Source organism: Perognathus longimembris, chromosome 15, assembly GCF_023159225.1.
Source record: "Perognathus longimembris pacificus isolate PPM17 chromosome 15, ASM2315922v1, whole genome shotgun sequence".
NCBI lineage: Eukaryota > Metazoa > Chordata > Mammalia > Rodentia > Heteromyidae > Perognathus > Perognathus longimembris.
This window is the reverse complement of record NC_063175.1, coordinates 26,522,716-26,539,324: the sequence shown is the minus strand read 5'-3', so window position 1 is coordinate 26,539,324 and position 16,609 is coordinate 26,522,716. Positions and strand designations below refer to the sequence as shown.

At 38.7% G+C, this 16,609-nt stretch overlaps 1 protein-coding gene across 2 annotated transcripts in view; it reads left to right on the top strand.

Annotated features, from left to right (window-relative positions):
• Positions 1-5,461: 5,461 nt before the first annotated feature.
• Dsc2 (desmocollin 2) overlaps positions 5,462-16,609 on the top strand; it is a 28,639-nt gene continuing 17,491 nt past the window's right edge. For both annotated transcript variants that reach the window (XM_048363557.1, XM_048363558.1), the window contains exons 1-4: positions 5,462-5,834; positions 12,374-12,458; positions 13,318-13,517; positions 14,378-14,497. In XM_048363557.1, the coding sequence (XP_048219514.1) occupies positions 5,766-5,834; positions 12,374-12,458; positions 13,318-13,517; positions 14,378-14,497 (474 nt within the window). In that variant the 5' untranslated portion in view covers positions 5,462-5,765. The remainder of the gene's footprint in view (positions 5,835-12,373; positions 12,459-13,317; positions 13,518-14,377; positions 14,498-16,609) is intronic.

Below are 16,609 nucleotides of genomic sequence, written 5' to 3'. Positions count from 1 at the left end.
TGATGATTGTGTGCAACAAACTGCATATCAACTCTACATTCATTTCCTACTGGAAACACCTGGTTTTTATGCTATCATTAAGTTTTACGGTCTGTCTTTCCTACTCCTGGCTCAAATTTAATTCTTCCTCTATTAATTTGGCATATGGATCATTCTTTGTATGATCATTTCCTGATTACAAAAATATAAACAAATTTACACCTGTATTTTATACACACAAATATATATGTAAATATGTATTTGTATGTATATATTAGGAAAGCAATGAATTGTTAATATTTTCTTTCTCCAGTTACTAAAGCAAATAAGATTCCAATATAAACATGAATTTTTCTTTCTCTTGTTAACCCCTTCCCTCCTCTGTTCCTTAGTCTCATTCTTTATGTCCATAAGGAATTTCATTTGTTTATAAAAGCAGATTTGGTGTCCACACAGAATACAATTTTAATAAAAAAAATAGTTATAGCCATGAGCAAGTTTGTTCTTACGTTTGGTTCTCTTTGGACTGGTGGGATTGCTGTATGAACCCCTTTGACTCACTCAGGTTGAACAAGGATACCCTCTATTTAGCTTGCCAATAACCAGGAGTCAGTGGAGTCTGGAGGTCCTGGAAGTAAATATAGAAGGGTACTTTGGGAGTAGTGAAGAGAATGGAGTAAAAGGAATGGGAGATGATGATTTTGACTTAGTTTCAGTGAAATGGAAAGGTGGAAAAGAGTAGAATAGGAAGAAAGAACAAGATCAAAATGATTAGAACTAGGGAAGGGGAAGGGAATATCAAATTCTAGAGACAAAGGATAAAAAGACAAACCATTCTAGAAGCAATACTTACAAAACTATTTGTTGTAAACCAACTGTACAACTCATGGGGGAAGAGGAAAGAAGAGGGGGGAGGGGAGGGGAAAATGAGGGAGGAGTTAAAAGAGTTGAACAAGAAATGTACTCATTGCCTTACAGATGAATCTGTAACCCCTCTGTACTACACTTTGACAATAAAGAAAAAAAAATGATATACGACTGAGGGTCAACCAACAAGAGTAAAGGTATTAGTGAAACAAAAGTAATTTCAAAGAAAAAATGTGAAAAGAGAAACAAAGAAAAAAGTACACAAAAACAAAATAAAACAGAGAATTAAAAACAACAGGAACAAACAAACAAATGAAGAGGAAAGGAGTCTTCTTGTTTGGGTGGGTTCTTTCCAGCCTCTGGTTCCCTCATGATGGTCTATGGTTTGTTTGCCTGCCCCTGGTTTGATTTGCTTTCAGTTTTCAGGGGGTGGATCTGCTCTGACCCGTCTCCCTGGTTAGTTAACTCTTAGGGCTATATGGTTCACACAGCTTGCAGGTAGGAGTTGGGTGCCTTCTGTAACTGGGGGATACTGAACAGTCTCTGGAAGCGTGGGTCCTGAATTTCTTTAAGATATTTCTGAATAAGTTTTAGAAAACCTAACTGCTTTTTTGTGAAACAATTTTTGCCTAGTTGACATTAAACGTAGTAACATTCTGTTTTGATTATTTTGCTGGATGTTATGTTTTTAAGATCCAACGAAGCTGCTATAGATAGGCCAATGGTTCTAGTTTGGCACAGTGACACATGGGGGTAGATCTGCCAATATTTAAGGTGATAATGTATATTGTTCCTGAATCCTTGTACAACACTTTTATACACTTCAAGAAGAATTTCTCAAGACTATAAAACCAAGTAAGGCATTGCTGAGTTGTATTTTAGGGTATACAACAACCTCTCCTGGCTGTGATGAACATTTTGTCAACTACATAATTATTTTAACAATGATCCAGGCTTCTCAAATATCTATATTCTATTCATATTTGCTATGATTTGGCTTCTTATTTTTTCCAGTCATGTGTAAAATGATAATTTATTATTTTACTTGGCCTTTTCTCTGGTTTATTAAAATTGATGTTGTATGCTTTGAGATTCCTCTGCTATAAAATGCCTGGTCATGCTCTTTTTTCAATTTGTTTTATGTTTTGTGGTTTTTGTCATGTTCTTCTTGTCATGCCGGAGTTTATTTTATTCTCTTGATATTTTTCCTGTTATTTGTTTTGGTCATAACAAATGGCTTCTCCTAATCTACCTTTTACCTATTTACTCATAGTGTCTATTTTTGTTGGATAGAAAGCCTGAATGAAAATATAGTCAAATGTATCTTTAAAAAATTCTTGATTGTATGTTTGTAGACTTTAATTCAAATATCTTTCCTACTCTTGGGCCATATGGTTGTTTTCCTATGTTGTTTTCCACTACAGGGGCACCGTCCTTGAGCTCTTTTGCTCAAGGCTAGTGGTCTACCACTTCAAATCACAGCTCCATTTCTAGTATTCTGGTGGTTAATTGGAGATCAGAGTATGCTGGTCTCTCCTGCCCCAGGTGGCTTTGAGTCACAATTCTCAGATCTCAGCTTCCTGAGTTGCTAGGATGACAGGTGTGAGCCACAAGAGCCTGGCTAGAAGACCAGTTTTATTTTTCTCTAATAATGAGACTTCCCACCACCCCCAAGGCCATTACTCAATGATTTCTTCTTTTCATGGTATATGCTGCCACTTTTATCAGGCATTAGGTTCCCAATATGTAAATTAGTCTCTCTTGAGTTCTAAGTTAAACTTCCTCCATGTTATTGTACTTTTCGATTCTTATTCTAAAAATTGTTGATAACTCCATCTTATATACTATCAAATATATTCTAACATATTAAATCAATTTGACCTAAGATATTAATCAGTATGCTAAGGAACAGTGAGAACAGAACAAGAAAAGGAATGACTTGCCCAAAAATTAAAAGGCCAAATGCACCATTCTTTTGTAATTTATTTTCTTGCACATTTGCTCACTCATTCACCTAGGTGTCTGGTCTATAGTGGGAATTGTGATAGTGCTGGAGAATACAACAGTGAACCAAAGGAAGACCAATTATTACATCCATTTAATTAAAATACACAAAGAAATTTAAAGTAGTGCCATAAACTTTATAAATTATATTAAATCGTTTAATGAGGAAGGTTTGGTCTGGAGGGAGGGGATTCAAACTGACATTTATAGAGTGGAGTTAACTAGAGGTTAATTCTAGAGGATGAAGCCTGTACAAAGCACATGTACAAGAAGGAACCAGATAAATGCAATGATCTGAAAATATGCAGATGTCTTTGTGTGTAGAGATATTTAGAAGTACAGTAACATTTAGAAACCAATCAGAGCCCAAGCAGCTGGCTGTGACACTTCTAGAAAGGATAGAAGAAAGCTGGGAGGCACCGTAGCCAAGAACGTAATAAGATGAGGTCATCTTTCCCAATGGCAAGTTCCTTGTCCAGTGAAGAAGAGAGTATATTTCATAACCCATGAAGACATTAAGAAATATTTTTTCACATCAGTAATCTGTCTTTATGAAATGCTACTTTTAATCTATTTGTACCTTACTCATGATGAGTCTTTTTTTTTCCCCCAAAGATGTTGACATTGTGTAAATCTCAAGTGGAGAATGCTTCTTCCTAGTAGTCATTTTACAATTCTTCAGGGTTTCCCTTAAGCAAGTGTTATTTCTGATCAGTGGGCCACTTTATTACCAGTCCTTGAACATTACCCAAGGCACAGTGGGTCCTTGACAAATATTTTTAATTACATAATACCAGAAGAATGAAAATCTTGTACTTTCAACAGTCTGTTCTTCCATAGTACATTTACTGGTGGAAAGATATGTCAGTATACTGATCCTGTTCATTAAAGGCAAAGAGTCATTATTATGAGTTGTTCTCTTCAGTTTCAGGATAATTGCTGCAGAATTCATTCATTGGCTTGCTTTTATTCAGGGTCTACTAAATGAAAATGGCTGTAATAAGAACTGGTTTATAGTTCATTTCATAATTATGTTTTATTTCAAACATGTATTTTGCTATGTGAGCTAGGTTGAATTTGATTAGTAAACATATGTATGAATACCCACATATGTGTGTGAAATGAGCAAACTCACCATTTTTAGTAGTCTCAGTTATCTTGTGTGTGAGATGACAATAAATACTTAGGATGATTGCTGTCAAGTTGCTCTTCCACCCTTTTCAGGAATGAGGAAACATGATCCATTCTTAAGGCATCAGGGGTGGAAAGGTAGGCCAGAGTTTGGAAAGGTTCTATTGTTAGATGCTGTGATGACAGTCTGAGTGGATTTCTGGAAGCTGAGATTAACTCACTTCTCAGAGCTTGAGATCATGAAGTCATCATTAATGGGGTGACAGTTGTTTATGAAATCATTTCCAGAAAAACATGATAGTTAAAAAACATGGAAAGAATAGCCTGACAACTGTTCTCATCCTCATGAGCCAGGTTTCTTTTACTAGGTGACAAAGCTTTGGCGATAATTTTATGAATAGGGAGACAATAGAACAGCTAATTATGTGGCATTCGCATGGAAGCAATACATCCAGTGTAAGGCTTGTAAAGTTGGACATTAGTTTTGGGTTTGAATATATGCTCTGTATAACGCCTGAGTTTGTGCATAGTGGTGTGAGTGATGATAAACATTTTCAAGGACTGAAATGGTGCCATTGTGATCCTTGGCTCCTCAAGCAGGCCTTCTAGAATTACTTCTAAGGAGACAAACCAAACAGAATGGAAGAGGCAAGTTTCTCCTTTGTGGACAGACTTACTGGGTTTAAGTCGGTAATTGAAAAGAGGGACAGAAGGATGAGTCAGATGCCATGTCATGGCTTTCAGAAGGGCTGAAAGCACAGTTTTTTTTTTAAATTTTAATCTTCCTGCTTAAGTGCTGCAACAATTCATCAAGTTTAAGTGCTCTTCAAATCAAAACGTCAATTACCCCCATCCTTTCCCAAAACTCTGGTTTTGACGGTGTTGAAGAGAGACTTCTGCACTAGGAGATATTCGGGCACACAAATGAGGTTTGTGCAAGGAAGTTCGAAAAGAAAAAACCAGTAGCTCAGATTTAGACAGTTGCCTGGGACCTCCACTAAGACACTTTGCAGAATACCTCAACTTTGGTTTTATTATTTTTTTTTCCCTTAGCACTGATCCAACATCCTTATGTATAAGTTCCTAGAGGATGGTACTATTCTGACGTCATTGTTAGACCAACTATAAAACTTTACCCGGGAGAAACGTGTGCTGAAATATATTTGGATATCTGAAAGAATTTTATTCAGTAAACGACTGGTCAACTGTGCAACTAAGGCTCACCATTGGATAGATAAGCCTAAGGCGGCAGTGACAAATGGTGCAGCCTTTTCGGCCCTGGGCAGTTTTTGTGGGTCTGTAACTGCCCCAGGGCAGGGACCTGGCGGGCCTGGGGGACAGGAGGCGGGGCCGGGCCGGGCCAGCGGCGCGCTCGGGAGTGAGTCTCCCTACAGTCAGGGCTTCTACTGGGCAGGGCCAGCTGCTGATTCTTCCAGGCGGACGCGGGGCGTCGGAGGTGGGAGGGGGGGGGTCGGGGCATATAGGTGGCGGCCACTGGTGAGAAACACCTAGCGCTGGTAGCAGGGTGGCGACGACAGGGAGTTCCCACCTGCTGAGTTCTGAAAGAAATGAAGACTTAAGAAAAGAGCAAGGAGGGGCCGATCAGTGTCTCCGGGCGCGCCAGGAGCCCCACCCTCGGCCGGAGGAAAAGCCCCTTGGGTGAGACGTACTCGCTTCAAAGAAACCGAGAAGAAAAGCGCCTCTGGTCGAGCTCGCACCCCTGCGCTGGAAACCCAGCCTGCGCCCGGCTCCCGCGGCCAGCGACCTGTCTCTGAGGCCTCTCCATGGCGGCAGCCGGACCCACACGCTCCCGGAGCGGATTCCTTTGCGGGCAGCTCCTGCTGAGCCTCACGGTGAGAGCTCCCGGGACCACCGATCGCTGGGGACACGGGGAAAAGTTGGGGGAGGGGTAGCTGGAAAAATTAGGTCTCAGGGGCTTCGTGATGGCTGGAAGCGGAGTTGGTGGCGGTGGGGGAGGGCCGACAGGAAGAGGTGCGCGACCTGGGCGCCGGGTCCCCAGGGGGCGGGCAGGGTGTCCGCAGCTGTAATCAGCGCGCGCGGAGAGCGACGGAGGCGGGAGCGCGAACGCCCATCCGAAACCCTGGCCTCCGGGTACGCGCTGGGGTGCGCTGGGTTCGCCGGGGTGCGCCGGGGTGAGCTCGGGTGCACAGTCTCTTCCCCACTCCTCCAGCACTGTCCCGGAGCGCACCGCCACCCAGTCCAGGGGCCGGGTTCAAGCCAACACTAGGGCAGCCTCAGGGCCAACGGGGCCCCAAGCCACTGTAATTGGGGTTAAAGGGGCGATTCCTCCCTTTGCCTTTAGGAACCTGGATCTGTGTGTGTACCGGGGGAACTAGGAGAGTGTGGGCGCGAGTGGACGCCTTGCTCGACCCACCGCTCCGAAAGACCAAAGGTGGAAGGTGGGCGGGCTCACGGCGACCAAAGGTGTGGGCTCCATTGTTAGCTGGGGAGCTTCCGTGCCTGAAATGTTGGGAGGAATGGGTACCCTGGTTCAGATCTGGGGTCTTGGGAGGTGTGTAGATCCCGCCTCTGCTCCCCGCTCCAGTTTCTTTCCCGCTCTTAGGAGCCCCGCAGAAATGATCTTTTTGCTCTGATTTGAGAATCAAAGAAATGGCCTTATTGGCGTGGGGGGGGGGGGCAGCCCCAAATCCCAGGCAGAAAAGCCCAGAGCCCTAAGACATGCGGGGGGCGGGAGGGGGCGGTGCTGGGGGGGGGGGTGAGCAGCTTCCGGGAGGATCAAAGGTTTGATTGTACTTTTCAGGATCTTCTGGAAAAGTAGGAAGGCTCATTTCAGGAGATTCAGAAGGGTAGCTGGTAGCTGAACTGAAATATCATCTTCCTCTTGAGCTTCCTGCTTTGGGCTCACATTAATCTTAAGGATAAACGCAATGGAGGGGCGGGTCCTTCTATGCCCAGTTTGCAAAGAGTTCTTAATAAATAAAAGTGTAAACCAGGAGCTAGTGGCTCACACCTTTATTCCTAGCTATCCAGGAGGCTGAGATCTGAGGATCAATCATGGTTTGAAGCCAGCCCAGGCAGGCAAGTCCATGACACCCCTATCTCCAATTACCCACCCCCAAAGCCGGAAGTGGAACTGTGGCTCGGGTGGTAGATGCTAGCCTTGAGCAAAAAAGAAAAGCAGAAAAAGGCAGGAATGAGTGAATAAGCTGAAATGGAGTCCCATTCTTTGGTCTTCTTCTTCTGAGTTTAGTAGATGAGAATGAGTGAGGTCGAGAGGGCTGGCCTTGTAAGTACTTCCTTATTCTAATTTCATGATGGAAGGATAACTTGCTCTGCACTCTTGTATACATCTGTGTCAAGCCATGGCAGCTTTGAGTGGTTGTGAGAAATGTGCAGATGAGTGTGAGATTTAGTGAAACTGAATGATCTAAAGGGTGGGGCATCCTTTCTGCTGCCTGCTCTGAGTGTTCTCTCAGGTAATCCTCTAGCAGCTAGAGATTAGTTCCTTAGCCCTTCCTAATATTACACCACCTCCTGCATGTCTTAACCACCCCAACCTTCTGCCTGAATGCTTAACATAGCTTCTTTCGTGTCACCTGCGATCAACCTTGACAAATCTAAAGGGCATTTAAATTTATTTATTTATTTATTTATTGCCAGTCCTGGGGCTTGGTTTTTTTTTTTTTTTTTTTTTTTTTTTTTCCCCCCTCTAATGGCTAGCACTCTACCAGTTGAGCTACAGTGCCACTTGCGGCTTTTTCTATGTATGTGGTGCTGAGGAATTGGACCCAGGGCTTCTTGCATGCTAGACAAGCACTCTACCACTAGGTCACATTCCCAGCCCCTAATTTTTTGTTGTTGCTGTTCTTCAGAAAATCTAATATTTTATGTGTGTCTCTCCACTCTTCCCATCTTTCTAATTAACTCAGAAACGACTCTCTACCAAGCTCCTTTTTTCCATCTTCTCTCTAGCTAACAAGGTACAAGATCTACCCTCTTCATAATTTTTTAGGTGTACAAAACACTCTTAGCCATAGCAGAATATTGTACACTAGAAGTTTTTTTTAAATCATAACAGGAACTTCATATCTACTAAACACCAATTCTCCATTTCCCTCACACCTCAGCCCCTGACAAGTGTGTCTTTCTTTTCTGCTTCTGAGTTGGCCTATACTGTTCCATCTTTTCTTAAATGCTGATGTTCCTGGAGCTCTGTTATATGTTCTGCCCTTTGGGAATGTACATCCTTTTCCTATGACATCTCATAAACTTTATGGCTTAAAAATTACACTCAGATGCCAACAGATCCTAATTTAAGAATGCTGTTTCAGATATCACCCATTGAACAATAGGTCTTTTGTAATATAGGCTGTGACCCAGCATTTATTATCTTTCCAAACATTGTTGTTTTCTTTTGTCATCATCATGCTAGTACCTCCTTGTTCTTCAACTGGGAGTCTTCTTTACTGTTTCTCTCCATGAATCTATCATTAAGTCTCAATAAATCTAAGTTCAAAAATACTTTATGGATGTGTTTATTTGTATCTATCACTTTGTCTACTTAGTGCTAATTTTTGTTTACTTGGCTATTCTTAATTTCATATGTAGGCAGGTATCAAATCAGAATAGATACTTGAGATGGACCAAAGAAATATTAAATTTTTATATGATTTTAGCAGATGCTACTTTTATCTCCATAAACTTGTATACAACTTGACAGAGAACTGTTTTATGATAGAAGACATTTAAGGCATTAAGATTAATATTACTATAGGAATTGCTAAATAAGAATGGCTTTGATACTATTTCCACAAAGCAGACGTTTGCCAGAAAGTAAAACCATACTTCATGTGGAATGCCAAACAAAACTTCTAGCATAGAACACTAAAATATAAACTATGATACTATGTGGGATATAGAAGAAAATAATAATCATTTATATTAATTTGGAGTCAAACTAATGACTTTATGACCCTGATTTCTTAAAATTGAGAAAATGCATGATATAAAACCACACACATTTCTGTATGGCAAAAACATACAAATAAAGACCGCAACCAAACCTCATAAGCAATGTTAGTTAAACAATAAACAATAAACTGAAAAAAATTGCAAACCATATTTTAGAAGGCTAGTCCAATATAAATATAAGGAATCCTTACATATTAATAAGAAAAGTCTAGTATGAAAGACATGAAAGGTTTCTATAAAACTTAAATTATCGCTTAAAATACAAAAAAAATGTCAGCTTCATTTATAATGGAAACTACAATGAATTCCATTTTACACTTGGAAAACAACCAAAAGTTTGACAGCATGATATGTAAACAAGAATTCAAATAAATAGAATTTCTCATAAATTGTTGATGCACAGTAACAGAAAGGGTTCAGGTCTTTTTTGGCTGCCTACAGTCATGTCAAATGTAAGTAGAACTTGTTTGCCTCTTAATTTCCTAACACATGCATCTATTGCCCATGTATTTTTATACTGATACTGCCTTGTGTTAGTTAATTGAGATTTTCTAGAATCTTTTAACATTTGCCAATGCTAATATTCTTTGACTGTTCTTTTTCATAATGCTCCTGTCTTAAGACAAGTTTTCCTCTGAATGTTCGGATCAACTTTTTTTGTTCCAGAAATATTCTACTGAGATTTTATTGACATCATACAACTGTAACTTATTTTAATGATGATTGATATATATATATGTTATTGATGTTTTCTTCCTATCTCAGATAATGGTATGTCTTCCATCCTATACAAAACTACTTTTCTGCCCTGCAGAAATGTTCTCAGGTTTTCCTCAAATAGGTTTTATATGTTTCTTGTTAAATTGACATCTTTGGTGTCAAACAGTTTATTACATTTGAAAATGACTTCTTACCACTTTTTATGTGTGGGTATGAAAATTTAAATATCTGTATTTTAGAAATTATTTCTGCTCCTATAACTTTTCTCTTACAATTATATGGTACCTCTTTGGTAGGCTTTCTTGGGTTTTTAGGTAAGATCCTAACAAATGCAAACAGATCTATTTTGCAATTCATATGTTCTTGCTTAATGAGTCGTCAATGTAATATGGACAACATCTACTGACCTTGGGGAGCTTATGCTGTTCCCTTGCTATTTTTTTATTGTTTATTTATTTGCCATTATTTATCGCTTATTGCCACTATTTCTTGTGCTTTCCCATTGCTGTTGTGATTGTAGTATATAAAAATCATATTGCAGATACATTTGTGAATTTTTACTTTTTGAGAAAATAAGTATAGTTATTAAACTTGGCAAAGTACCTTTCAGCAGAGATGATAAGCCACACGTAAGTTGAGGCTTAAAGTTTTGAGAACAAATAAGTGATGCACTGTAGATCCAAAGTTCATATAAAGGATAGATTACTTTGAGTCAACATTACGAGGTAGACTCATATAGGTTTAACACTTGAGAGTCCTAGGTTAGGAAGCAGAAGAGCTTCTCTTCGATCATAGGTGGAGCCTGTGTGTTTTCTTTCCTTTCTTTCTGGAGGCAACGCATCAGAAGTTTATTTGTGGGTTCCTCTTTCTACTCTTTCAGTATTATCTACATTATTGTCTAACAACACATTATTATTATTTTTGAAAGCTCTTTGGTGCTGTAGGAGTTTAAAAATATGGTATCTCATTAGTTTTGGCATGAGAATTTCTGAATTACTTACCTGCTTTCATCAGAAATGAAAGTGACATTGTCTTGTTCTAGTGGCCACACTGCTCCAACTTATCACATTCAAATACAAAGCTGATTATGTAATTTATTTGCTTGAAACAAGCCTTTGGTTTCTGTTAGTGTAGCTTTCCATTGCTGTGACAAATATTTAAGAGAAACAGGGCAAAAGAAGGAAGACTTATTTTAGCTCAGGGTTTCCAAATTAGCTCAGGGTTTCCAAGGTTTTGGTTCATGGCCAGTTGGATCCATTGCTTTTAGATCTGTGGGAAGACAGAAACATCATGGAGAAAAAAATGATTGCTGAGGATAACTGCTTATCTCAAAGCAGCCAGGAAACCAGCAGCCAGCAAATTATCAGAAAGGGGCCAGGACAAGACATAGCCTTCAAAGACATTATTCTCATGAACAAAGCCCTGCCTCCTACCTTTAACCATCTAATAATGCAATCATGCATGGACTCTAAGACATTTGGACCTGTTGATTAGGCCAAGGACTCTGGATCTAATCGCCTCTTAGTTACTGGAGCCACCAGCTGAAGACTAAGCCTGAAACACATGAGTCTTCTGTTTTCATACAAAAGCCATCCTGGTTTTTTCTTATCGCTAGGAGAAAGGATCCATATAGTTTGTTAATATTATTCAAAAACTGGCCATACCAACACTTCTAAATTGACATTAAACTTCTTCCTCCTTGTAGAATACAAATTCTATAGCCATTCTAGGTTTCTTTTTCATGGCCAGCATCAATTCTAGGCCTTAGCATGAGCTGGCCCTATTTGGAATTTAAGCCCTGTCTCATCTTAGCTAACTTATCATCTCATAATTTATCACTACTCTTGAGGTGACATGTTTGTTAGACAAAGTGAGCTCACATTGTATGCTGTATTTCCCTGTCATGGATTCTTCCCACTTTACTGAATTGGTAAATAGGTCTTACTTTGGGATCACATATTTTATGCAAACCATGTTTACTGATCTGCATCTTGCACATAGCAGATATTCAGTAAATATTGTATTAATCTGGCCATTTTGTGCCTTCTCTATTATCATCGTAGTTACAGTCACCATCATCCCTCTCTTGGATTCCTGGTTTTTTTTTTTTTGTTTTTTTTTTTGCCATCTATTAGTCTGCTGGCTTTCACTAATGCCTCTTCATAGTCTATTCTACTTCACTCACCACATATCCAACAGAATGACTCCGTATAGATACCCGATGATGCTACTCTGCAGCCTCTAAATCAACCACTGCTTCTCCATATGAACAGAACAGAATTTCCATTTCTTACCATGACTTGTCAATACACTACTTGACATGTCCCAGACTGACCTTTTGTTTTATCTCCTATCATTCTTCCCTAGCTGTCCTTTATTATTACTCTTTTGCTGTTCCTCTAAAGGAGCTGGGTCATCTGTTTCCACAGCCTTCATTCTGGTTTTTGCCTTATCTGGCAAATGTTTCTTCAGTTAGGAAATTGGTCTGTTTCCTCATTTCAGTTAGACTCTGGGCTGCCCTTTGTCAACTCTTTTTCTGCTTTCTTTTTTCCATTATTTTTATTGCTTCTGCTCTGGCATTATGTGACATTGTGTATGTACTTTTCATGATATTATTATGTGAAGTTTATAAAAGCAAGATCTTTTTAATATATGACATTGATAAGTTTTTTTAGATATCACCACTTAACTGTGACAACATTGATATACTTTTTTTTAGATCTTAATATTTGCCTGTGATGCCTGCAAGCAAGTTGTACTACGTGTTCCTTCTCAACTATCCGCTGAGAAATTTATTGGTAGAGGTAAAATAAAAGCCTGTTAAAATATTAATAATTCATAAATGGGAATGCTCTGTTAAAAGTTAGTGTATACTTTTAGAACCATAACTGAATTGAATGAATAATTAAACTAATACACCACATTATAATTTGTAATACATAACAGTTTCATTCCAATGAAATCTTCATTGAAAACCATGCTTACATGAAGTAGATAAACAAGTTTAGTTGGAGTAATAGAATAATTTTTAATGTTTACATTAAATGAAAGATATAGCCATATGCTAAGCTAGCCTCCAAGAAAAGGAGAAATAGTACTGAAACTATTTCTTGAGTTTAGAGGCATTGTTTTTGAATTTTCATTATAGGATATTTGGACATTGTATTTTACTTCCACATAGTGTGTTTTATTAATATGTTTTTACATAACTCAGGTGTATAAGGAGAGATCAATCCATGACAACACAGAATATGATGAGGATTTCATAAAGAGCTCCATAATATTTTAATAACTATCGACAGCTACATTCTGTTTTGTGTATTTCTCATGTTCTTTTGTGTTACTCTGTAGCTGGTTTCAGTCAATAAGGAAAAACACTTTTCATGTTGGTTTAAATACACAAACACTGGAATTCACATGCCTTAATTTGAAGACATGTCTTTTCTATGAAAGGATGTAAAGCAAGCCTGAGAAGTGGTGTATATATCTGAGCAATTAATCACATCAGTTCATATACCTTTTAAAATGCTAAGTGTACAAGTAAGAGTATAATTTGAGTGTGTGGCTCCCCTGGTATGCATAGATTACTATTAAAATACATATTGTTTTACCTTATGCATGATTATTGTGTATATATATATATATATACTTTTTTTTTTACAGTTAATCTGAAGGACTGTTTTAGGTCTGCAAATCTAATACATTCCAGTGATCCTGATTTCCAAATTTTAGAGGATGGTTCAGTTTATACAACAAACTCAATCATTTTGTCCTCGGAAAAGAGAACTTTTACCATCTTACTTTTCAACACAGAGAGTCAGGAAGAGAAGAAACTTTCGGTCCTTTTAGAGAGTCAAGCAGAGGTATGTAAGACTATATAAATGAAGTATAGTGATGTCATTTCTCTTGGTTTAGCTAAGTTATTAGTATGACGTGGAGTCATAACATTGATAGTTTAGTTTGAAGGAAAATGAATTGCATGAAACCACTCTACAGTGGAAAGGATTGCCCAACACAGGTTATTATAGTTTACCATTCTTTCTCATTTGAGACATAAAAGAAAATCATCTACAGCGTGAAAACTGAGATCAGACATATGGAAACATCTGTTGATCCACACTATGCCTGGGTTTCCAAAAACAAGTTTTGAATTTTTTTTTATCTCTAATAAATTCTAACTCTTCCAACTTAACATAACTTGTAGTGTTAGGAAATAGATGACTAATTTAGTAGGAGGTTTGGGACTGTACCATTGTGATACTCAGTATTCATCCACTGGACTTTTCTTGTTGTAGTAGTCTGAGAGTTGTCACATCTTGATTTCTCTGTTGATCCCCTAGCTCTGCCTAGTGGCTGGTCACTGGGAGGCACTTATGTGGAATGTGGAGGGTGCACGCTCACTGCTTTTCTTGCATCTTTTCCTCTCATATTTTTGCATGGCAACGTTTATTTTCTTAACTGTTTTACTTCTATGCTTCCAAATCCATCCCTTTTACTTCCATATAACTACCAAATTATTTCCTCAAGAGGACTGTCAAGATGACACTTTGTGTGAATCTTTCTCTAATACCTTTTTTCAATGCTGATACCCTATGTGGTTTGCAACCATTACCATAGTTTTACCTCTCCTCAGCTAATCCTCTTGAGAAAAAGAATGTTTTAGAGTTTTGTAGGGAATGAAATAGTCATTGACTTCATTTTTTTCTCTCTCATTTAAATCAAGGTGGTAAAGGAAAGATATTCTACAGAAAAAGTACTAAATCGTGCCAAGAGAAGATGGGCTCCGATTCCTTGTTCAATGCTGGAGAATTCCTTGGGTCCTTTCCCACTTTTCCTTCAACAGGTAAAGTCACCTTTCTTTCTGTCAAGCAAGCCCATCATTTCCATTGTTTCAAGTATTTTTGATGTTGAATATGCAGTTAAAATATCTCTGTAATCTTATCTGAGTATATTGGAAACCGTGTATACTGGTATTGGAACTAGGAAATTGAAAGGGAATACCAAAATTGAGAGACACAGGGTAAAAAAAGACAACTACAAAAGCAATACTTGCAAAACTGTTTGGTGTAAGTGAACTGAACACCTCAGGGGGGGAAAGGGAAAGGGGGAGGGGGGAGGGGGGTATGAGAGACAAGGTAGCAAACAGTACAAGAAATGTATCCAATGCCTAACATATGAAACTGTAACCTCTCTGTACATAAGTTTGATAATAAAAATTTGAAAAAAAAATAAAAAAAAATAGCCATGTAATGACTAGGCATAGCTTATAAGAGATACACGAGGCTCCTGGGATCAATTACTAGTATCACAAAAAAGCATGCAAAAATAGTTGTACATGAATATATGAGTGGATACATATATCAGATATTTCAGTATGAGTATAAATATATTTTCTTACAGTTGTGTCTACTTTTTGCAGCTTTTGTTATGAAAAGGACATATATTAAGTGGTAAAGCCCATTTAGTACTCTGAAACACATTTTCTGTCTGTTTTATTTTATTTTATTTTTTTGCCAATCCTGGGTTTCAACTCCCCCTGAGCACGGTCCCTGGCTTCCATTTGCTAAAGGCTAGTACTCTACCACTTGAGCCACAGGTGCTACTTCCGGCTTTTTCTGCTTATGTGGTGCTGAGGAATCAACCCGGAGCTTCATGCACCCTAGGAAAGCACTCTACCACTAAGCCACATTCCTAGCCCCTCTGTCTCTGTCTTTGTCTCTTTCTCTCTCCTTTTGTACCACCAGTACTGAGGCTTGAACTCAGGGATTGGGTACTGTCCCTTAGATTTTTCATCTCAAAGCTGATACTCTGCCACTTGAGCCATAGCTCCACTGTTGAGTTTTTTTTTTTTTTTTTTTTTTAATGCTGGTTCTGAGGCTTGAACTTGGGCTTAGGCACCTTTCCTGAGAATTTTTAGCTCAAGGCTAACACTCTAACACTTGAGCCATGCTTCCACTTTCATCCTTTTTGGTGTGTAATTGGAGATAAACATCTCATAGACTTTCCTTCCCAGGGCTGGCTTCAAACCATGATCCTCAGATCTCAGCTTCCAGGGTAGCTAGGATTATAAGTATGAGCCACCAGTGTCTGGCTCACTTCTGTTTGTTTTTTTTTTTTTTAGTGGTTAACTGGGGATAAAAATCTAATGACTTTACTGCTTGGGTTGACTGAGGACTGCAATCCTGCATCCAGCTTACATGTTTCTTTAATGAATTAAAAAAATGAATAAACAAATAAGGATACCACAGAGCCTGAGCATTTCTTAGGATATTCTAAAATATCTTCCATTGCTGTGGAAAAGGACATACATGATTTTCTATTGCTAATGACCAGTTCTAGTCCTCAACCCAAATTAGTTCCACATCTCTTTCTCTTTTTAATTTATTGGGGGACTTCCTGAAAATCTTGCCTTCTTCAACTACTAGAAACCAGTATCCATCAGCCTCAGAACTGTGAAATGATGGGAGGGAACATTCCTTTATACTCCACTAACACATTTAATGAGGCTTAGAGGAAAACTATTTAATATTGAGAAAGAAACTGCTAGGAAATAATTATGTTAGTTATCCTGCTATAATGATAGTTAAGCTCTTACTGAGAGGAGGAAAACAGTTTGGAAATAAGTAGTTGTCTGAATGAAGGACCAGAATGTCACCCTTGCCAAGATATTATTTCATTATTTGTTCCATTCCCCCCACCCCAACTCTATAATAAGGAAGATGGAGACAAATGGAGATGGAGAAAAATTTATTGACAAATTTATTTTCCAATTTTCTTTTCTTGTTGCTGGTGCTAAGGTTTGAATTCAGGGCCTCCTGTTTGCTTGCTTTGCTGACTTGTTTTGGTGGTGCTCTTCCACTTAAGCCATGCCTATAGCCTGGCTTTTTGTTGGTTATTTTGAAGCCAGAATCGCTCATTTTTTTCTGTGTACTGGTTCTTGAATTTCAGTCCTCTA